A 23532-nucleotide genomic window follows, 5' to 3' on the forward strand; every position below is an offset into this window, starting at 1 on the left:
CACTAGTCACTGAGGTTCTGTCATCCCTCATCACAGAAATTACAAGTAGACAAAATTCTTTGTCTGGAAGGCAGTATATTAATGATTCTGTGATTCTTTCTCCCACTGACTGGATTTGCAACTTTGAGCCAGTCCTACATTCAGACCCTTGGCATGTCACTGTGATCCTATAAGTAATCTTAGTGAATTTTGCATCAAAACTTTATGCCAGATTTTATTTTCTTCTGCTATCATATAGGCTACAGATGAAGGTCATGCTCTAGATAAATAGTGTCAGAATTTTTTAGTCTTCCATGTGATTTTGTTTTCTCTTTGTTAGTCCTAACATGGCCAACACTGTCAATGCTGCCCTGAAGCCTTTGGAGACACTGTCACGGATTGTGAACCAACCAAGTAGCCTGTTTGGCAGCAAGACTAATTCCAGCAAGAGTAAATCTGAGCAAGATACCCAAGGAACATCTCAAGGTGCTAACAACAACACACAGGACTCAGGTAGGAAAGAAGGGCACATCGGCTTCCAAGTTAGAAGTGAGAGGGTGTGTTCTAGGCTCCTCCCCCGTTAATATTTTGTACCATTAAGAACTACCTGCAAATATTCCTCCAGCCTCTAAGTCACATAAATTTGGGAGTGATAACATTTTTCTGATTAATATAAAATGAGGAAATAATTCTAAGCCATAAATTCTAAGGTGTTTTGTAATGCTAGGTCCTTAAGTCTTCATTAATTTGTAGAGGTTTAGGCAGTATAAGTAAGAACAAATAATTTTATTTGTGATTTTTCTTCAGTCCACCAGAAATACCAACAAAATAGCCAGACTAACTGGAAGCTTTGGTAATAAGGTATAGTTTCAACAGTACTGGATTTGGAGTTTGAATCCTCCCACAAACCTCTTAAGTTAATAACCCTAAGTCTACAGTCCTTTTATCCTAGTCCAAACTCTCCTATTAGCCAACTATCTTTGAGCAAGTGTCTTCCCTTTATCTAAGCCTTGTATCTTTCACTACAAATGAAGGTGCTGGTAATTTAGAATTTTTATTCATTCCTAACACTTGCCCAACTCTTCTCTTTTCCTGTCTTTCTTTTGGGCGTATCATCTTCATGGTCACCCAAGCTAACATTCTGGGTGACTCAACTTCTCATTTCCCCCATCCGGTTAGCTGCTAAGTTTTGTTCATTCTCCATCAACAAATCTCTCACTTCTTAACCAATTTCTCTATTCACATGTACTATTATTTTTCATACCGTAATTTCTTACACCTTCAATAAAGTACTCCCTTAGAACAAAGAGAAGCAATCAGCACTAACTGCCATGTTATGAATAACAGTCTATACAATATTCTGAATATCTTTGTTGAGAAAAAGATTTATCGTTGCATATAATCTGAATTCTGATATTACTTAGTGTTAATATTTTTATATATTGTTCTCTCTCTCTTTTTTTTTTTTTTTTGGCTTTAGCTCTTCAAAGACTTTGCATATAATTTTTCTCTTTGTTTTAAAGGGAATTCCATGGAATAATAACTAACATTTACATAGGGCCTACTATGTTTCTCACTTAAGCACTTTACAGTTATCTCATTTGCTTTAAGGGAAGTGGGTGCTATTATTATCATCCCCATTTTATAACTGAGGAAACTGAGACAGACTGATGGTTATATGACTTTCCCAGGATTAGATAGCTAGTGTCTGGATCTGGTTTTTAAATCAAGTCTTCCTGACTCCAGAATATATCCACTGCTCCACCTAGCTACCTCTTATAAAGTAGAGTCCTCCTTTGAGTCCTTTTAACTTTTCTTTTAAGAGCACTATGATCACTAAACCACTTTAGAAGGTCCTACCAGCTTTTTTTCCTTGAGGCATTCTCTGCCTTCCCTAAGCCCTCCTCAAGTTACTTCTAGTTCTTTTTCAGTTTGAATCCTGCCAAATTTTTTTCTCATTAAGTTCTAGTAGTTTTCATATTTCCTTAACCAACTTTAAATTTTCCATTTTAATCTCAATTCTTTTCCCTTCAAAGTCTAGCTCCATTTCCACCCCTATTGTAATTCTTCCATGACTACTTGAAGCCCTCATTGAATTCTCCTTCTTCTTTGTTTGTATTGTATGTTGCTTGTTTAGTTATTATGGTAAATTGCCAAATTTACTGTATTTAACCTAAGAAAAACTCACCTGGTTGGGGGGAGAAAGGAAAGAAGTTTTTAGTAATCTTTAACATCTTTACAGCCTAACATTGTGCTGATTTAAAATTGAAGAAATATTATGTGCGTGCACGCGCGCGCACACACACACACACACACATTTTGGTTGTTTCAGGATTAACTGGTGAGGCAGAAGTGCATGAAGAGGATCATGATGTCACTCAGACAGAGGTAGCAGACATGGATTTAATGGAAGGAGAAACTGAAAATGATACTGTTGTGATTGCTGGGCAACCAGAGGTGCTTAGTACCCAGGAGATGCAGGTATGAGGACAATCTCAGAGCTTCTACTTTGTGTTCCTACTTTTGAGTTTTTTTAACTCCGGTCCACTGACAGAAGTGAGTTGATATGCTAGTGCATACTTACTAACTCCACCTCTCATATACCCAGAAGTCCCATCTTAATGTTATGGCTTAACTAATCACTGCCTATTTGCCAGTGTGAAAGTCAATTAATCTTGCCTCTCCACCCCCACAAAATAAGTCAGGGATTTTTTGAGAAAACCAAAATTTTTTTTTTAAATGTCTTGGCGGCCTGATGAGTGTGAATTTTCTATGAAACTTGAAAAGAGAAGACAATCTTTTTTTTTCTTCTTGGTTTTGAGTTCCAAATTCTATCCTTTCTTCCCCCTTCCTGAGACAGTAAAATACAGGTTATATATGTGCAATTGTGTAAAACATTTCCATATTAGTCATTTCATACATGAAGACTCAAAAAAAGAAAGAAAGTTAAAAAAAAATAGCATGCTTCAGTCTATTCAATCAATATCAGTTCTTTCTCTGGAGGCAGATAGTATGCTTCATCATTAGTCTTTTGAGAGTATCTTGGATCATATGTATTGCTGAGAATAGCTAAGTCATTCAGAATTCTTCATCAAACAGTATGGCTGTTACTGTGTACAACATTCTCCTGGTTCTGTTCACTTCACTCTGCATCAGTTCATGGAAGTCTTTCCAGATTTTCCTGAAATCATGCTGCTTGTCATTTCTCACAGCCCAATAATATTCCATTACAATTATATACCACTGCTTGTTTAGTCATTCCCCAATTGATGAGCATCTCTTTGGTTTTCCATTCTTATCAACCATAAAAGAGCTGCTATAAATATCCCTTTGTTTTTAATGCTTTGGGCATGTAGACCAAGCAGTGGTATTGCTGGATTAAAGCATATGCACAGCTTTATATCCCTTTGGCCATAGTTCAAAATTGCTTTCCATTGTAGTTGTGGATTGGTTCACATCTTCACCAGCAGTATTAGTGTTCCAGTTTTCCAACATCCAACTTTTTTTTTAATCATATTAGCCACTCTGATAGGTGTGAACTGGTACCTCAGAGCTCTTTTGTTTTGCATTTCTCTAATCAGTAGTGATTTAGAGCATTTTTTCATATGACTATAGCTTTGATTTCTTTGAAAACTGCCAGTTCATATCCTTTAACCATTGATCAATTTGGGAATAGTGGGGTTTTTTTTATAAATCTGACTTGGATCTCTAAATATTTGAGAATTGAGGCCTTTATCAAAGACACTTATTAAAATCATTTTTCCCAGTTTTCTGCTTTCCTTATAATTTCAGTTGTATTGGTTTCATTTGTGCAAAAACTTTATCTGCTTTACATTTCGTAATGCTTAGCATATTTTTTTTGGTCCTAAATTCTTCCCCTATTCATAAATTTGACAAATAAACTATTCCATGCCCTCTTAATTTGCTTTTGGTATCTCCCTGTATGTGTAAATCATCTTCACTATGGGAGATGTTATACCTAGTTTCTGCCATACTGTTTCCCCAGCAGCTAAAGAGGCCGAAGGAAAAGTTAGTGTTTAGGAAGGGTGCAATCTACTACTAGCATATGCAGCCAGTTAATAGTGTTTATATATGTTCCCAAGTGATATAATAATGAATGTCAGGGCTTACTGACATACCAGAGAGCAATCTAGATGTGTGGATTGACCACAGGTGTCTTATGCCTTACATCTGACCTCAAACTTCCATTTTCATTGCTAATCCTTTGGAGGTATTGGTATTGAGCGGAATAACAGATTATTTTCACTTACATTGTTTCTTCTTAGGTAGAGAATGAGCTGGAGGACCTGATAGATGAGTTGCTGGAGAGGGATGGTGGATCAGGAAACAGTACAATCAGAGGTGAGCATGGTAGAACTGAATTCATTTCTTGGCTCCTAAGCATCTGTTTTGAGAAATTCTGGAGGAATGTTTCTTTTGGTTTCTTGTGTAGTTTTGTGTGAATGTATATTGCTAGATTTTTCCTTGGATCTTTAAATTACATCATAATTATTGTTGCAAAGTAAAGTCTACCTAAAGGAGATCTCAGCAAAGCAAATATGAAACCCTTATTTTAATCCAAGGATTTTTAAGAAAGCTGTTAAGTTAAATATTTAGTTTTCTTACATTGAATTAAGGGACTTACTACCCCTGCCTGTTCCAGAATTAAATAACATCCACAAAGACTAATATTGATCTTGTCAAATATTTAGATAATAATTAGACTTTGTAAAGCCCAAGATAAGTGAAATATTCCTCTCCTGAAAAGGGCAAACTTTTTTATTCTTTTGTTTGATGGATGATGCCTCTGAAGGAAATGTTCTAGGGATAGGAGTAGATGTAGTGTGGGCCTACTGGAGATGGCAAGGCATATCATTCCCAATTATTCAGTGGTTGGGGGGGTCTGCTCTTAACCTTCAGTGGGCAGAAGCGGAGAGGATGAATCACAGGAAGATGTGTTGATGGATGAAGCTCCCTCCAACCTCAGCCAGGGTTCCACCTTACAGGCCAACCGAGAAGGTGAGAGTGCAAAGGCAAAATGACCCTCCTTTGCCCTTCAAGCCTGGCACTCCACTCTTACCAGTTTTCCTCCAGCTTCCTACCTGTCCAGATGGACAAAGTAGTAATGGGGTCTCTTTTAATCTTCATATATCTCACAAATCCTTGCATACATTTTTGCAAGTTGGCCCAGTCATCTCTTTTTCAGTGAAGTATTCAAGTCGGCAGTTTTACATTGGCCACTTGACTTAAAAGTTGTCTTTTCTGAATTTTTGTTTTGTTTCATTTCTCCTAATGATAGTGATCCTTTCACAAGAAGAATGTGCCAGATAGGGGAGAGACACATTACCAGGAAAAAAGAGGGGTGGGATGCCAGGACAACCAATAGTCCTGGCCACAAGATCTCTAAGTACTCCTTTACATAATAAAGTGTTGTACCTCACTGGTGGGATCTAGGGTCAACTTTTCTCCTGGCTCTTCCTTCCCTATTGATAATTAGTTTCCCTTTTTGCCCAGTCGCACCACTTAATTGTCTTTGTGTAAGCCTGTGTTTGTGACTACTGTGACCCTTTGTTCTAGATTCTATGAATATCTTGGATGCTGAAGATGAGGAAGAGCACACTCAGGAAGAGGACAGCAGTGGTAGCAATGATGATGAAGATGATAGTCAAGATGAAGAAGAAGAAGAAGAGGAAGACGATGATGATCAGGTTATGAACTAGGAGTGTTGGGATATAAACAGAAATAGGTTGTATGGTACAATCTGATGTCCCTCCTTACAGCCTACAGTTCTACTTTTTCCTATTTTCTGCTTTAGGATGATGAAGAAGGTGAAGAGGGAGATGAGGATGAGGATGATGATGGGTCTGAGATGGAATTGGATGAAGATTATCCTGATATGAATGCTTCTCCTCTGGTCCGGTTTGAACGCTTTGACAGAGACGATGACCTCATAATTGAGTTTGACAGCATGTTCTCCAGTGCTAGTAAGATAGCAACAATAAGAGTCACTTGGCTTTTCCCCGTGAAAGATATTACTCCCAGCAGTTTCAAAAGACAGGAACCTAACCTTAAATAAAGCTAAATTGCTATTTCAAATCATCCTAAGGAAGTTTCCCATGCCTAAAAGAGAAGGGGCCTCACCCTGAAAGAGGTGTTTGTGAGACATCAAGGGTTTGCTGTCCATAATTTTGATGAGAGTCAAAATGTGGAATTGTGTTGAAGGATAAGGAATTTGGTTCTTAACTCTACCGTTTTTTCAATATTAATTCATATTTTACAATTGGAAATTTTTTATTTCAGTCCGAATGTCGTTATCACCCAAAAAAAAAAACCAAATGTCTTTATCTCAAGCACAGTTCAGTACATTGAAAGACTCAGGAAGCCTGGGTTCTACCCCAAATAAATAGATATATTATTAAATTTCTTTGAGCCTAAACTGTTTCATCCAGTAACCCCTAGTGCATCCAGAAAGTTCTCCTAATGCATGTGTATCTTCTTACAGCAGACATCCCCCCATCACCAGGAAACATACCTGCTACACATCCACTGATGGTACGGCATGCAGACCATAGCGCCCTTACTGTTGGTAGTGGCTCCTCTACCACCCGCCTTGCGCAAGGTATTGGTCGAAGCCAGAGGACATTGAGGCAATTGACTGTCAACACAGGACACACAATCCATGTCCACTACCCTGGAAATCGACAGCCCAATCCTCCCATTCTGCAGAGGTGAGTTGGCACTGAGACCACCTTTGCTTCTAAGAATTTATATTTATTTATTTCTTCCAAGCAATGATGTCCTAGACTCTTTCCTTTCTCTGTTCTCATCAGATGCAAATAAGATAATTTTGTTTCTTTATAAGACATAACAATAATTAAGTTATTTTTAGACTTTGAGGAATGAGACAAACCTGTTTGGAACAGGATTAGCATCAAAGGTAGCAAAATTCCAAATGTGTGATGAGATAAGTGTGTTAAAAAATCAGTTGTCAATAAAAAGTTTACAAAAGTAGACAAGTATTTACCTGACCAAATTAAAAGTATTTGAATGACACTGTTACAGTAGTTAAGAACTATAGAGCAAATAAGGTGATAATGATTGGGAAATGGCTAAAGGAATTTTAGTATATAAATGAAATGGACTTATTATAATTAAAGAAATTATTGATCTGAAATTAGTATTTAACAAGGCATATATACCCTGGTGAAAAAAAAAAAACAAAAAGACAATATACATACTGGCAACAACTACAAACCTTTGTTGTATACAGAGGAAACATTGAAAAAGGAACATGAAAACAAGAATCATGTGTGTTGAGCTCTTCAGTGCATGTTTTTGGGGTAGAAGTTGACCATTGGAAATAAACTAATGGTTAGCAATATGGGCAGAATTCCTTCATTTTGCTTACTCTTGTTTATGTATCCAAATTTATGCTAGTATACTGTATTTCTGTTTTTCAGTGAAAACAGAAATAAAATTTTTAATTAACACCTATACACACATTGTTTATTGTTTATTCTTTCCGTGCTCCTCACAAGAAATACAAAATGGGATTATACTAACTTTTTGCATTAAAAAAAGTCCTGAATATAAAGGGAAGAATCATTGGACAACAACAGCTGATGTAAAATTTAGATTTATTAATAGAAGCATATTTTGCATATTCAGGAAAAGAAAAACTCTTTTCTGCTCAACTTAGATTGATGTCAGTAATGCTAAAAGAAAAAAAATAGGGTGATAATAATAAAATATGACTTTTCAGAGACCTGATGACAAGCCAAAGAATAATCAAGGTGAGCTGCTTTGCCTGGAAGATCTCCAGGAGATATGATTGTCAAATTAATATTTCAGGTTACTGGGTCCTTCTGCTGCTGCAGATATTCTTCAGCTGAGTAGCAGTCTTCCCTTGCAAAGCCGGGGACGAGCACGTCTCCTAGTGGGTGACGATGATGTACGTATCATTGCCCGTTCAGATGATGAATTGCTTGATGACTTCTTCCATGATCAGAGCACAGCTACAAGCCAAGCAGGCAAGTTTATGTTGGGGAGTTGTGGGAGTAGGGCCTGTCACCTACTATCAATTTACAAGAGACTAACAAGAATATCCCTTATTGAGGTTGGATTTGGGAAAATGTAAATCCCTTTGGTGAGCAAGAATTTAGTCACTGTGTAGATAAAATCGAAATTAGTTGTTTTCTTAGTATAGCATTTCATGACCCTTAGCATTCCAACCTATTTTGAACCCTGGTTAAAATTAGGGACATTTTTTGACTCCTTGGCTCTCATAAAGTTCCACCTTTTGTTCTAAGGAGAGTAAGGGAGTTTCTGGTTTATTCATCATTAGGGAAGCATAAAAAAAATCAGAGAATAGCCATAGGTGATTATCAGTCTTTCTCATCCTGTCACAGGAACTCTTTCTGGCATTCCCGCAGCCCTAACCCGGTGGACAGAAGAATGCAAAGTTCTTGATGCTGAGAGTATGCATGACTGTGTTTCTGGTGAGTTTAGGGTCAGTGCTATAGGAAGTGGGTGGTCCCTGGAGCTTTGGGATCCAAAGGAGATACTGAACAAGGAAGAACTGCTTCTTCTCCAGCTCCTTTTGTCTCATTTTATTCCTCTGCTTCACTAAAAAATGGTCTCTGATTCCATCCCTGCCTTCTCACATCTAGTGGTAAAAGTGCCCATCATCAATCACCTAGAGTCCCTGAGGGATGAGGAGCTGGAGGAGAGGCGAGAGAAACGCAGGAAACAACTGGCTGAGGAAGAAGCTAAGATAGCTGGCATGGCTAAAGAAGAAAAAGAGAATAAGGATCAGAATACACAGGTTACTTAAAGAAATTTAGACTGCAGTAGTATCTGGTATCATTTATTCCAACCCCAAGGGGGTTAGAATGAGACATTAGTTCCTATGGTCATACAGCAAAGATATAACTAGTTCATAACTTTTGACCCTATACTGTAGTTAGAACACAGCCTATGACCATGGAAAAACTTAATTTACAAGGGAGGATTAAGAAATCCTTGGATTTAGCGACAAAGCTTATGTTCCTTTGTCAGTAATTGAGCTCAATTCCATTCGTTTGTTGTCATGAAAAAATTACTCGCAGAAGTCAGAGCTATGACTGACATGACTAGCCAATCGCTATGTTATTGTATTCTAGTAGTTGAGAAGATACAGGGGAAAGAAATGGGTAGGAGGAGGAGAGGGACGTTGATAGGAAAAGGGATAAAAAATGTAAACCTACAAGGCATATTCTGCCCCAGCTGGATATGCTTGTATGCTGCCTCTCCCCCACCACCATGTCTTCTGACCCACTGGTCAAAACGTAACCATAGCAGCAATATTTGGTCTCATTTTACCAGAAAACTTAGCCATTGGGTAAGAATCAGGAAGCATTAAATCTGTATTATTTATCAGATATTATGTTAGATTTAAAAAATATAAAATTGTTCAAGGACAAAAATAAACCCTGCTTTTGCAGTGAAATTCTACTCTGTAGTGACATAAAATATTTATAGATTAGTAATTACTAATGCATCCCAAATCTAAATAAGCGAGACTTCTTGTTAATCAAAATTCAATATTGTCCCTCCACAGGGCACCACATCCAAAACAAATGATACTACTGAACAGAATCTCTCAGGTAAACATTTCTTCCCTTTTCCAACGTTTCGGATAAAAATTATTTTCCTCATCTCTTCCAAGTATATAAGTAATTATGTCCTAAAATTGAAGAATGTTCTGTGGCATGAGGTAATAGATTGCATAGTTTTAGGGTAATAACCAATTGTGGAGACAACTATGTAGCCTGTCTTTCCCATGGGATTCATTTTCCCCATTGATTAAATTTATTCATTGTATTCCCCCAAAAGCACGTCGTTCATGAGTATGTCCATAAACTGCTCACACTATGGAATTTTTCCAGTCTCTTCCTTGATTGCTTCTATTCTCTGACATTTGAGAGTAACAGTGTCAATGCTAGCAAATCCCTTGAAAATCCTGAAATGGTGCCCCAAGCATATAAGGGCAATTCAGTGTTGTGCCAGCTAGACCTTGTAAAGCACTTAGTAGAGTGCCTATCTACTAAGAAGCTTAATAAATAATTTTTTCCGTTCAACCTTCATTCTGTTGTTCATGTTATTTCATGTTTCTTCTGTCTCCATTCAACATTAACCTTCTGTCTTTTCCATCGTGTAGTATATTACCATTTCCAATTATTAGCCACTCCCTAACACCTTCTGTCTCTCTTTCCCGATTTTTTGCCACTTGAGGCCTGGAAGTGGTTACTGTGTTTGAGAAGAATCTTTAGGATCTTGACAAAGATTTTATTTATTTGTTTGTTTATTGGTTGCTTTTTTTAATTAGAATGTGTACGTGAAAGTCACTTTAGGCTTGCTATACTGATACTTTTAAAAAATTAAATTGTTAAATTGTTGAGCTGTGCTATGAGGCAGAGGTGAACAACATATCTGTTAGATATAACGAGGCCTTTTTTAAACTGAATGTATTTGTCAGTGACAAGGTCCCCAGCCAAGTATCTATTTAACATGTTCCTCATTTTTTCTGAGAAAGATAGGACCACTAGACCTGATAACTACCCAACTGCAAGTCCAGCAGAAGGCACCTCGGTTAGACCCAAACAAAATGTTGTTACTCTGGAAACTTCTCATCAGCAACCATCTCTGCCACCCTCACCAGCTATTGGAGAGCTGCCACAGCAGCTTCATATCCCAAATAGACCACAGTCCTCTTCACAGCTTCTTATGCCTGTGGAACAAGAAGTCTTAGGTTCCAGAAGACCAAGTAGTGAAACAGAGGCAATACAAATGGAGTTATCACCAGCTCCCACGATAAGTAAGTTTTTTGTGGGTTTTTTTTTATTTTAAAAATGCAGTGAAACCTTGAGCACAACTTTTTCCATAAATTTATTGAATCAAGAAATGTTAGAAGTAGAAGTGACCTTAGAGACTAGGTGAGTCTTTTCATTTTACATTTGGTCAGGCTGAAGGACACAACCTTGTCCCAAGTCACAGAGCCTAGCACTAATTGTCCTGATTCAAGTCATCATTCTTTACATTAAACCCTTCTGTTTTTTTGAGACACAACTTAGTAACCATTCAGTTAGGCATGTATTGTCTCATCTGTACAAATGTATTCAGCAGAGAAAATAGTGTTTGCTATTAATTTTGACCAATTTGTGGTCCAATTCATATTTTCTGACTTCTTGTGGTTTCCACACAGCCTCATCTCCAGAAAGGGCTGAGGATTCAGATGTCCTGGCTGCTGTGAACAATCAGCTGGAGGGCTCTCCTATGGATACTAGCAGCCTGGCATCCTGCAACCTGCAGGAGGGAGTTGGGCACAGTGTGATATCCAGCAGCATCGAACCACTTAGGGTAGACACCACTGTGGATATTCCTCAGCTTAATACCGAAACACAGGGCAGTGGAGATGGGCCAAGTGAATCCCCGCAACAGTCTGAAGACAGGTGAAATATGAGTGATATGATGTTTTTGTCTGCTTTATTACAGGGAGGAACTGAATATTGAAAGTAAAAGTAGAAGTATTAGGAAGCAGATGATTAAATAAAACTTTTTTTAAGGCCAACATGAAGTAGGAGATTGGGGAAAGGGAGTGAGAAAATAGCAAGAAATTTGTTTCTTGTTTTACTTAGAAGGGAACGTAGTTGTTCCAGATGATTCCCCTCATCAGAATGACATCCTCTTCATGTTTTTTCATAGCTCTCCTCCAGGTTCATCTTCTGAAAGTTCCTCCACTAGAGATTCAGCTACAGCAATTTCTGGTACAGATTCTAGGGATAATCTAGAAGAGCCACTGCCTTCAACAAGCAGTGAAGAAGAAGCTCCTCTTGCAGGTTAGACCTCAGTGATGGCATGTATTTTCAGATGATGCTAGAGAGTGTTCATAGTTGGCAATAAACAGTAACGTAAACAAGGAAGACATTGGGAATGTCTATTAAAAAGCCTCTTCTTGCCTTTGGGTGGGAGACATAGTCTGTTAATTTATGCATAACAGCAAATGGAATAAAGATAATAGCCTTTGGGTCAGTTATCAGGCTTGGTAGTCCTATCTTGCTGATGCACTATGTAGAACAAATAATTAAAAGATCCAATACAAATAATCACTGCCTCCTAGAAGTTTCATATCTATATTCTTTGTAGAGTAGTCATTTAGTCAATATTCATTATTAGTGATATTGAAAGCCTGGTTAGTGAGTTAAAAGACAAGTATGGTATAATTTGCTTGTGTGGGTTCTTGAGTCTAGAAACATGAAGCCAAAACCCATCTCTTTAATTTGTTAGTCATCACATTTCAGGCACATCGTTAGGCCCTTTTTTGTGTTTCCTCACCTATAAAATAAATATAATACTTAAAGTCCTTGCCTTAAAGTTTTGGTGAGGAAAGCATTTTGTAAATTGGTATATAACCTACTATAAGAAAGCATACATAATTAATTGCCAGGGCAAGGAAGATAAGTGCTGTTACTGTCCAGGGTCAAGAAAAGAGGTTAGTAAATAAGTTCCTTGTCAGCTATGGGTTAAACTAGATTTTTAAGGTTCCCTCCAAGTTGTAGATTCTGGGGGAAGCTTCACTGGTAGGACTTCTGTTTTGAGGAAGTCCCTGGATCATCTGCTTCAGTCCAGATTTAATCACCATGTTTTGTTGTCTTCTTCACCTGTCTTTGACTCCTTTGTCCTGTTGGTGAATTCTGTGCACCTCCCATTAGAAAAAGGGCCCATCTTTTCTCAAATATATTAAGAACTGAATCAATTTATAAGAGTACAAGTCATTTACCAGTTGTTAGTCAAAAGAGATGAACAGACAGTTTTCAGAAGACAGAAGTGAAAGCAGTCTATACTCCTATAAAATGATAAAATGAGTATTGATTAGAGAAATAATAACTCTGGGGTACTACTTATACCTATCAGATTGGCTAATATGATAGAAAAGGAAAATGACACATGTTTAAGGGGATGTTGGAAAAGTGAGACACTAATGTTCTATTGATGGAGTTGTGAACTGATCCAACCAATTTTGAACTATGCCCAAAAGATATAAAACTATACTCACCCTGTGATCCAGCAATATAATTTCTAGAGCTATATATCCTAAAGAGATGAGAGAAAAGGACTAAGGTTATAGAGGAGTGCAAAATTATTACATGAAGCTTTTTTGTGGTACCCTTCAGTTGAGAAGTTGCTGAACAAGTTGTGGTATATGATTGTGCTACAAGAAATGACAAGCAGATTCAGAAAAACCAGGGGAGACTTGTATGCAGACTCAGGTGAATAATACCAGGAGAACACTGTACACAGGAACAGTAATATTGTATGCTAATCAATTAAACTACAAGATCCAAGACAGTTGCAAAGGATTTTTGAATGGAAAATTCTATCCACCCCAAGAAAAAGAACATAAGGCATCTGAATGAAGATTGAAGCATACTTTTTTTTTAATTTTCTGAATTTTTCTTAGGTTTTGCTGTCTTTTTCTTTTCTTTTCTTTTTCTTTTTTGCCCTTTACCAACATGGCTAATATGGAAATATATTACATGACTTCACATATATCATGTATATCAAATTGTTTGCCTTCCAAGGAGTGGGGAAGGGAAAAAAAGAATTTAGAACTAAAAATTTTTAAAGATGTTTTAAATATTTGTACATGTAATTTGAGGGGGAAATTAAAGAGGGATTAAAAAAATTGTATCTATAAGTGAAGAAAAAGTGCCCCAGACCAGCCATCCTTCAGATTTAAAAAGGTACCTTCCCTTTCCCCCTTCTTAGCTCTTTTTTTATGTAGTCTTTCGTGTTAGAGTGTAAGCACATACTTTTTTTTTTTAACATGTATTTTATTCCCAGCACTCAGTACAGTAATTCACAGAAAGTAAGCATTTAATAAGTAGTTTTTGACTTGGCCTAGAGATTTGAAAGATTGGAGTAGACAAAAAAAGAAAAGAGCCATGGAATGGTGTGAGCAACCTCTAGCAGGTACACTAGAGCAACCTGAGTATCTTGTTTTAGGTATTAATCTTCCTGAGGGCGTAGATCCCTCCTTTTTGGCTGCTCTGCCAGATGACATCCGACAAGAAGTATTACAAAACCAGCTGGGCATCCAACCTCCTGGAAGGGGCACTCCAGCAACCACCAATCCAGTTCGTCCTGTGGTTGGGAACCCTAGTTTGACTGAAGTAAACCCAGAATTCCTGGCTGCTTTGCCTCCAGCTATTCAAGAAGAGGTACATTTGAGTGTTGGGCCTTTGTGGGCTCCTTACCTTAAAGGTTTTCCGTATAACAAAAGAACAAATCCAGAGATATCCAGAGTCACTAAATTAAATACACTCAGTAGTGTCCAACATGTACTAAAGCTATTTGATATTGAGCAAATTGCTTTAGACTTTCATCAGCTATAAATTAAGGGAATTAGACAAAAATAATGTCCTGGAATGGTTCTAAATCCCCTCCTCTTGGAACTATTCAACCAAGACATTTCATTGTACCTAAATGGTAAGACCATACACCAGCCCTGTGAATTGCTTTAAATTAACCCAAGGATGATATTTTACTGCTTACCTACTAAGTCCCCTTAGCCTGTTTTACTCTTCTGTAAAATGGAAGGTGGTAGATGGACTGGTTAATTTTTTTTATGGATTAACTTGGACTAACCTTTTTATGGATTCTTTGAGTCCCTCCAATAATATATTCATTTCCTCAGGTGTTAGCTCAACAGAGGGCTGAGCAGCAGAGGCGAGAACTGGCACAGAATGCTAGTTCAGATACCCCAATGGACCCAGTGACCTTCATCCAGACATTACCGTCAGACCTACGCCGGAGTGTTTTAGAAGATATGGAAGACAGTGTATTAGCTGTTATGCCACCAGACATTGCTGCAGAAGCACAAGCCTTACGGCGGGAACAGGAAGCGTGGCAGAGACAGCTTATGCATGAGAGGTTGTTTGGACATAGTAGCACTTCAGCACTCTCTGCCATCCTTCGAAGTCCAGGTAAAAGCTATGGGAATTTTTTATGTGTTTGAGTATCCAAGAAGACACTACTATGATCCTTCCCTTTGATTCACTGTAGTCAAAGCTGAAACCTGACTTACTCCCTTTATCAACTTTCTCTCCTTTTTTGGCAGCCTTCACAAGTCGCCTGAGTGGTAATCGAGGAGTCCAGTACACACGACTTGCTGTTCAGAGAGGTGGCACTTTCCAGATGGGAGGAACCAGTAGGCACAGCAGGTACAGATTACTCTTGTATTCCCATTTTCTGAATCAGACCATTTAGGAAGCTCTAAGGAAGAAGGATGGTGGTTGTGTGAATAAGAGAGAAGTGGAATCATACAATAACTGTTGTGAAAATAGAAGTAGCAATATTTAGCAACTAACTATACTTGGGCTAAGGGTGTATGGGGAGTCAAAGATGAAACCAGGGTGACTAGAGGAAAGTGATCCCCTAAGCAAAAATAAGAAACTTCAGAAGAACAATAGGTTTTCAAGGACAGTAATTGAGATTAATGTGCTATGTGGGGCTTGTTAAGTTTGAAAAGCCTAAAGGATTGTAATTTAGGAGAACAGCTAGAACAAAAAGATGACAATTTAAATTCATTTACACTAGTAGGTTTACCAAGTGAGGTACTGTAGAGGAGAACAGGAGAAGACTCAGGACTGAATCTAGGATACTAAGTTCCTGCTCATCTTAAGAATAACAAAGCAGTATACAAAAACCTAGAGAGAATATCAAGAAAAGGGTAGTCATTTCTGTCACATGCTATAGAACAATTTAGAAAAAAGAATTTTGAAAAAACCATCAGACTTTGAAGTTAAGAGATTATTGGCATCTAGAATATTTTCAGTAATTATTGAATAAGGTAAAATTCTTAGTTCTGTAAAATGAAAAATCTAAACATTCTTCCAATATGTCCAGCTAAGCCATGTCCAACTCTTTTTGACCCTATTTGGGGTTTCTTGGCAAAGATCTTGAAGTGGTTCATTTCCTTTTCCAGCTCATCTTACAGATGAGGAAACTGAGGCAAGCAGATTTAAGTGACTTGCCCAGGGTCACACAGCTAGTAAGTATCTGGAATCAGATTTGAACTCAGGTCTTCCTGACCCCAGGCCCAATGCTGCACCTTGAAGAAGACATTCTAGATAAAGATCCAGACAATCTGAACAAAATGATAGGAGGTTGCTAGTGATAAATGGATTCTGTTAATTAGTTAAAACTAACTTCCAAAAAGGAAAAGGTCAGGGCAGCTAGGTGGCAAAGTGGGTAGAGCACCTGCCCTAGGAGGACCTGATTTCAAATCTGGCCTCAGATTGCTTGACATGCTAGATGTGTGACCTTGGGCAAGTGGCTTAACCCCAATTGCCTTCCCTGCTCCCCTCAAAAACAAAATAAAAAGGAAAGGGCTCTGTAATTGGAACATTTTCTAAAATGTATCTTTAAATCTTTCATTGTATATTTATTGTACTTCTATTTACATTTAGAATCAAAGGTCTACTAAGGAGACTTCTTCCTAAATCTTATGTTATGTAGTTCATCTTGTACTTGGATTTTCTACCCAGAAGTTTAGAGTTAGATGATTCAGGTTTAAATCTGTCCATGAGGATGCAATAGAGGGCATCAGTTGGACTAAACCCTTTCCAATGCCAAAGTTTTTCCAGAGTTTTTTCCAGAAGTTTCTGTTTGTAGTCATATTCAGGGAACTGTCAGGGTACAGAGGGAGTCAGGGTTTACATAGTTCCATCCTTTTTTGCTGTCGTTCTTGTTACCTTAGTAGATTTTGTGGACATATTGGAAGAATGTTTAGATTTTTCATTTTACAGAACTAAGAATTGGCTTATAGACTTAAGGTTGTGAAGTGCAGCTCAATGTCAGCAGTGGAAAGGGAACAGCTTTTTAAATCACAATCCAGATCATAGGATTAAGAAGAAGTACATATATATTCCTATAGCATTAATGGTAAAAAATACTTATTGACTTCATGTTGGCTAGAAAAGGGCTACAGTAACTATGGCGATTTTTCCTAGTATCTGAGGGCCTTTATATTAAAATCTGTGAAGTTCTGCATAGGTTTGCTTTGGGGGGGGTGGGGAGGCCGGCGGTGCGGGGTGCAGTGAGATTAAGCTCTTAATTTTAGCTAACCTACTATAGTTTTACAGAGGCCTAGTAGAAGCCAAGGCAAGTTGGCATTTTCAGGAAGCAAAAGAGATGGTAAAAGAGCAAGAATTGGCCATCTGATTTTATCTTGTTTTGCAGACCCTCAGGCAGTAACATGGAAAGCTTTCTCCGCCTCCGTGGCCGTCTCCTTCTGGACCATGAAGCTTTGTCTTGCCTTCTTGTCCTTCTTTTTGTTGATGAACCCAAGCTAAATACAAGTCGCCTGCACAGGGTCCTACGTAACCTCTGCTACCATGCACAAACACGCCATTGGGTTATCAGAAGTCTGCTTTCCATCCTGCAGCGTAGCAGTGAGAAGGAGTTTTGCATAGAAATGCCGAAGTCAGTTGCTTCTGAGGACAAAGGAAAGAAGTTATCAAAAGGTTGTACCTCAGGCAGTCTTGACCATCGGTCCTTGGACCTGTTGCATAAGATGGAATCTAAGAGTTCCAGTCAGCTTTCTTGGCTGTCTGTGTCCATGGATGCAGCCTTGGGCTGCCGAACTAATATATTCCAGATTCAAAGGTCAGGAGGTCGAAAACACATGGAGAAACATGCTGGTTGTGGTTCTGCTGTCCACATCCACCCTCAGGCTGCACCAGTGGTCTGCAGACATGTTCTAGACACACTTATTCAGTTAGCCAAGGTGAGTATCATGTAGTTTAGCCTTCAGCAAACCAGTCATAATATATCAGAATTAAAAGTATCTTAGGCATTGTTTACCTCAGTCCCTTAATTAATTTTACAAAGGAATTACCTGAGTCAAAATAGATTAAAGGAACATAACCCAAAGCCAGCTAGTTAGCAAAGTGAAAGTGAAAACCTGAGTTTAATGAGTATTTTTCATCATACTAGCTAGATTTACTTTTTTACATTCAATCCATGGCTATACCCTCTTTCCTGCCGCCACCACCCCTTTTTTCCAGTCTTACTAATGGAAGTAATCTGCACAGGCTACATTGTCTTCCAAGTCCAAACAAGCTGTCCTAGCTCTCTGTATTTAAGGTTCACTCTATAAATTTCTTGACTTAGACTACCATTGCTTCTCTTGCAGGTATTTCCTAGCCATTTCACACAACAGTGGACCAAAGAGATAAACTGTGAGAGTGATCGGGAGAGGAGCAACAAACAGGCCGGCAGCCCTTGCCCTGGGCAGTCCTCTAGTACTGGCCTCTCCACTGACTTCTGGGACTTGTTGGTAAAACTTGACAACATGAATGTCAGCCGTAAAGGGAAAAGTTCCGTCAGGTCTGTACCTGTGAGCGCCGGTGGTGAGGGAGAGACATTTCCACACAGTCTTGAGGCTTCACCATTGGGGCAGCTCATGAACATGTTGTCCCACCCAGTCATCCGACGGAGCTCCCTCTTGACTGAAAAGCTTCTCAGACTCCTGTCTCTCATCTCCATTGCTCTCCCAGAAAACAAAATGCCAGAAGTACTGGCTAACTATGCCACCAGTAGTTCTTCCACTGCCACCGCCACCGCCACAGTTGTCACTGCTCCTGTCACACCTGTCTTTGCCCTAGAAATAACTGGGGCTCCAGAATTGACAACATCCACTACTGCTTCAAGTAAGTTGAACATTGAAGACTAGCTTTTCATTAAATGTGAACACTGCTGAACTTCAGATTTTGGGGGAGGTTTTCCAAGATATAACTTGGTTCCATTGAAGGAGTTAAGTGAATTATCATGAAGGAGCAACTCTCCATTACCTTATCTGCCAGCTATGAAAGCTCCCTCTGAAGTTAGGTTGTGTTCATTTAGTTGCTGTGGAACCAGAAATAAAGAGGTGATTTAACCCCTTAAGTACTTGCTGTTTCATTTGGGCAAGACTGAGTGAAACATGCAAATCCAATGTAGAAAACATTTTGGCTTTTCTGAATAAGTTTGAACATATAGAGAGGGGATATCATACAGGTTTAATCTTCTAAAAGTCTTCTAGGCGCTGTGGTTACAAGGGACCTAATGAGCATCTAGTCTTTATATTACATATTATATGTATAAAAAATCTGAGGCCAAAAAAAAATGTTCACCTAAATAATCAGCTGGGTGCTTCTCTAAGTTCAATGTGATTTAGGCAGCTCCAAGTTCAATGCAGTTGCCTTGTTGGGTAGGAAAAACTAAGTTTGCAACTCAGCTACTTCAGTATGATCCCTGTTGTTTTTGTTTCTTTAAAGTTTCTAGTACTAAGAATATCAAATCCCCAGCAAAGTCTGGTGAAGGGGGATGTACTGACAAGATAGTGGCCCCAGGCCTAACAGAAAACCAGCTTCAACTCTCTGTGGAGGTAGGCTTTCAAGTAATTTCAGTGGAAGGTGGGTGACAGGATCTCATATTAGGGTTACAGAAGGACTCTTTTTATTACTTGCAGCTGCTTAAGTCACATGTAATCTATCTTTTTTGCTTTAGGTATTGACATCACACTGCTGTTCGGAGGAAGGTCTAGAAGATGCAGCCAATGTCTTACTACAGCTCTCCAGGGGGGACCCCTTGACTCGAGACACTATACTCAAGCTGCTTTTGAATGGTGCAAGACACCTCGGTTACACTCTCTGCAAGCAAATTGGTAAGGGTTATTTAACTTTAACTAGTCACCTCTTCCTTTCCTTGCTCCTCTGGGAATGCCAATGGTCTCAAGACTTTCACAGATACAAATTCACATAGAAATGTTATGTGAGGTTCAAGGACAAACAGACAGCACAATTGTTGCTTGATCTCTACAGTAATGTAATTACTACAGCATAGAAATTACTTGACTACTTTGGAAATCAGACAAGCACTTGGGACTATGTGAGCCTGGAAAATGTCAGTCTTTTTTGATATGACCTTATCTTCCACAGATCATGACTAAACAAAAACATCCAGCCTTTTCAGAACTTTGTAAAAGCTTCTCAACAGAGCATGTTTTTTTCTCCTCTGAGCTGCCAAAACAGTCTTATTTGCTTAACTTTGGATAAAATTCTTGAATAACCCCTTCTGTTCACTTAGGGACCCTTTTGGCTGAACTTCGAGAATACAACTTGGAACAGCTACGTCGAACCCATAGTGAGACTCTTTCTCCGGACTGTCTACCTGAAGAACAGCCACAAGCCACTAAGTTGAAAGGAAAAATGCAGAGCAGGTGAGTAATAGCCAGAACCATACAAGAAAATGGAAGACCAACAGATTGCTTCCTTTTTTTAGTGATTGATGTCTTTAGTAACAGAATGAATGGAAAATTCTTCCTTAGAGGACTCACAGTTGAAAGACTTTTGGCATCTTTATTTCTGTGTATACACTATTGAGGTTAAGCTTTTTCTAACAATCTTGTACACATCCCTAGAAAGCTATAAGAAGTTATCCAAAGCAGCTACTTTACTAGAGTCTTTCTCCTCCCTGCCTAGGTTTGATACTGCCGAGAATGTGGTGATAGTGGCCTCTCAGAAACGCCCTTTGGGTGGCCGAGAGCTACAGCTACCTTCTATGTCCATGCTGACGTCCAAGACATCCACCCAGAAGTTTTTCTTACGAGTACTACAAGTCATTATTCAGCTTCGAGATGACACTCGAAGGGCTAACAAGAAAGCCAAGCAAATAGGCAGGCTAGGTATGAAACTGAAGGATATTAGCCTGGTTTCCTGGGTTTATTTGTAACAGAGCTAAGGAGACTATTATCCTGTTTCCCTTACGTGACTGTGTACAAATTTTCTCCCTCCTTCCAGGTGCTTCTGGCCTGGGCTCGGCTAGCAGCATCCAGGCAGCTGTTCGGCAGCTGGAGGCTGAGGCTGATACCATTATACAAATGGTACGTGAGGGTCAAAGGGCGAGGACACAGCAACAAGCAGCAATGGTTAGCATGATGCCTGGGCATGCTCATTTGTTCATTTCTTCCCTCACCCTGCCTCCACCCACCCACCCATTTGTTTCTGTGTGGTTCTCTAGTTCTGCTTAGTTTTTTCTCAGTCACTTCCGTCCTCATACCCACTGAGGGTAGAGTCCTCTAGGCCTAGCTACTACCTTTACTTCAGGGAAGCACACTGCCAAAAAAGTCATATTAAAATAACCTTGAAAATTGAGTTGTTAAGGGAGATTACGTTGGAAGTTTGTTGGCCCTAAATCAGAATCCTGATATTGTGTCATGATTTTTTTCTCCCAGCCACAGGAGTAAAGTTCTTTGAAAACAGAGCTTCTATTTTTGATTCTAGTAGAAACCTTAATTTGAAAGTCTGAAGTATAGCCCCATGCTGAAAGTCCTCAATATGATCTTAAGAGAGTAGGAACAGTCTTTGACCCAAAAAAATAATAATTTTGATGGCTCCTCAGTTTCAATCTCTGCTCCCAATCATTTTTTTCTCCTAACCATAAATGAACCTGCAAAAAAAAAAATTTACTCTTCTGGAGATTGTGTCGTTAGAACTATATGTTCTGCCTCTTCTTCCTCAATGAGAGAGGAGGCTTTTTCAAGAATTGTAATCTGAGATCTAAAACTTTGTACTAATAAGTTACTTAATTTAATAAACCCTTAAAAGTTAGTTCTTAATTTCTCTATGTCTTCCATGGTCTTTGTGACGGTATGTAACTACTATGTAGTTAAACAGGTATTTGTTCAATACCTCACTAGAAAAGAGGGTTACAAATATCCATTCTGGTTCTAGCTTGTGCTTTTGTTCTTTTCCTCTTTTAAAACTGAAGGAATATGGCATTGTGAAAAGCTTGGGGCCAAGATTAAAAATGGTGACAGAAAGTAGATACTTAATATTCTGGACCTTCATTAGTGTTCTGCCAATTACTGAATGGGTCTCGGAGAAAGCAGAACATCACTCTTTCTTCTGAGCTATCTGTGGGAAGGTCACCTTGCCTGGGGAATTAGAGACCAAGACTTCCTGTTACTATTTCCATTTTGTCCAGTCGGAGTCAAGACAATCAGAGGTTTCTGCCGGAAGAGATGAATCTCCCATGGATGTGGACCAGCCATCCCCTATCACTCGAGATGTACAACCTATTGGTCAGTATTTTTCTGCTTTAATAGACATCACAGTAGAAATGAAGTCTTTGAAAGTTATCACCCCTTTTTGTTACTATGAGACTATTATTGTTGCAAAAGATGTACTCTATAAGCGCTCCCAGCTCAGTCTTGTTCTTTATTTTCCTGCGTCCCACACCCAAGGCTCTGAAGGACCTCAACAGGGAGAGAAGGAAAAAGAAGAAAGGTCCCCGGACCTTCCATTACTAAGTGAACAGTTGAGCCTGGATGAGCTTTGGGACATGCTCGGGGAATGTTTGAAAGAACTAGAGGAATCCCATGACCAGCATGCTGTGTTAGGTTAGTATTGGTTTTAGAACATTCTGTTCTATCTCCTCTAAGTAACTTACTGCATTCCTAACTCTTATTATGTATTATTCTGTTTCCTCTCCTATGCAGTGCTGCAGCCTGCTGTGGAAGCTTTTTTTTTAGTACATGCTACAGAGCGCGAGAGCAAGCCACCTGTAAGGGACACCCGTGAGAGCCAGCTTGCCCACATCAAAGATGAGCCTCCACCACTTTCTCCTGCACCTTTGACCCCTGCTACTCCTTCCTCCCTGGACCCATTCTTCTCCAGGGAGCCTTCATCTATGCATATCTCCTCCAGTCTGCCCCCTGACACACAGAAGTTCCTTCGATTTGCTGGTGAGAAAACCCAGAACCTGAAAGTTATTTTATCAGTTCTGACTTTAAACTTTCTCATGTAAGTTCAAAGGTTGCCATCACCATGATTAGACAGATATTTATGAGTAGGACTCTAAAAGTGACATAATCATGGTACCTATAAACTGAGGAGTTATAAGAACAGATCAAAGGAAAGAATTGATCACCTGTTCGTAAAATGAGTAAGATTTCCCTTTCCAGAAAGTATTGTGAATAGAATTTCAGGATATGGTCAAGTCAAGAGAAGACTGGAGCTTATCTGTGCTAGAACTAGGCTGCAATTGTGAGGGTTAAAAGAATAAATATTGAGTCCCAAGGCCTCTTTGTTTTTGACATACATTTCCTTCTCTTTGAGCCATTATTTTCCCTTTTTTAAACATTATAATGATACTAATTTGACCCTCTAATATACTGAAATCCATTCTTTCTTCTCAGAAACTCATCAAACTGTGTTAAACCAGATCCTACGTCAGTCTACAACCCACCTTTCAGATGGGCCCTTTGCTGTCCTTGTGGACTACATCCGGGTCCTTGATTTTGATGTAAAGCGCAAGTATGTCCATAAAAATTGCGTAGTAAGAGTAAAGGTCAGATCAGAAAATGAATTTGGAAGTGAGAAACAGGGATGTGGGCCACACAAAAACTAATTTTTGCTAACACTAGGGATACAGGCAGCAGATACACTAAATAGTAGCTAAAAAAGAAAA

At 38.9% G+C, this 23532-nt stretch overlaps 1 protein-coding gene across 1 annotated transcript in view; it reads left to right on the top strand.

The window, feature by feature from the left end:
* Positions 1–23532, top strand: part of LOC118833336 (E3 ubiquitin-protein ligase HUWE1-like) — a gene marked incomplete at its 5' end in the record, with an annotated part of 49713 nt that overhangs the window by 21996 nt on the left and 4185 nt on the right. The window contains 28 exons of the mRNA XM_036740699.1: positions 320–492; positions 2312–2460; positions 4266–4341; positions 4900–4998; positions 5557–5687; positions 5795–5963; positions 6482–6707; positions 7831–8009; positions 8388–8477; positions 8649–8803; positions 9578–9623; positions 10553–10834; positions 11222–11468; positions 11722–11855; positions 14023–14237; positions 14714–15002; positions 15137–15239; positions 17260–17806; positions 18215–18731; positions 19338–19447; positions 19570–19726; positions 20149–20281; positions 20544–20746; positions 20862–20989; positions 22048–22144; positions 22307–22462; positions 22562–22807; positions 23261–23378. Of these exons, the coding sequence (XP_036596594.1) occupies positions 320–492; positions 2312–2460; positions 4266–4341; positions 4900–4998; positions 5557–5687; positions 5795–5963; positions 6482–6707; positions 7831–8009; positions 8388–8477; positions 8649–8803; positions 9578–9623; positions 10553–10834; positions 11222–11468; positions 11722–11855; positions 14023–14237; positions 14714–15002; positions 15137–15239; positions 17260–17806; positions 18215–18731; positions 19338–19447; positions 19570–19726; positions 20149–20281; positions 20544–20746; positions 20862–20989; positions 22048–22144; positions 22307–22462; positions 22562–22807; positions 23261–23378 (5175 nt within the window). The remainder of the gene's footprint in view (positions 1–319; positions 493–2311; positions 2461–4265; positions 4342–4899; positions 4999–5556; positions 5688–5794; positions 5964–6481; positions 6708–7830; positions 8010–8387; positions 8478–8648; positions 8804–9577; positions 9624–10552; positions 10835–11221; positions 11469–11721; positions 11856–14022; positions 14238–14713; positions 15003–15136; positions 15240–17259; positions 17807–18214; positions 18732–19337; positions 19448–19569; positions 19727–20148; positions 20282–20543; positions 20747–20861; positions 20990–22047; positions 22145–22306; positions 22463–22561; positions 22808–23260; positions 23379–23532) is intronic.

Source organism: Trichosurus vulpecula, unplaced genomic scaffold (genome assembly GCF_011100635.1).
Source record: "Trichosurus vulpecula isolate mTriVul1 unplaced genomic scaffold, mTriVul1.pri scaffold_40_arrow_ctg1, whole genome shotgun sequence".
In the NCBI taxonomy this organism is placed as follows: domain Eukaryota; kingdom Metazoa; phylum Chordata; class Mammalia; order Diprotodontia; family Phalangeridae; genus Trichosurus; species Trichosurus vulpecula.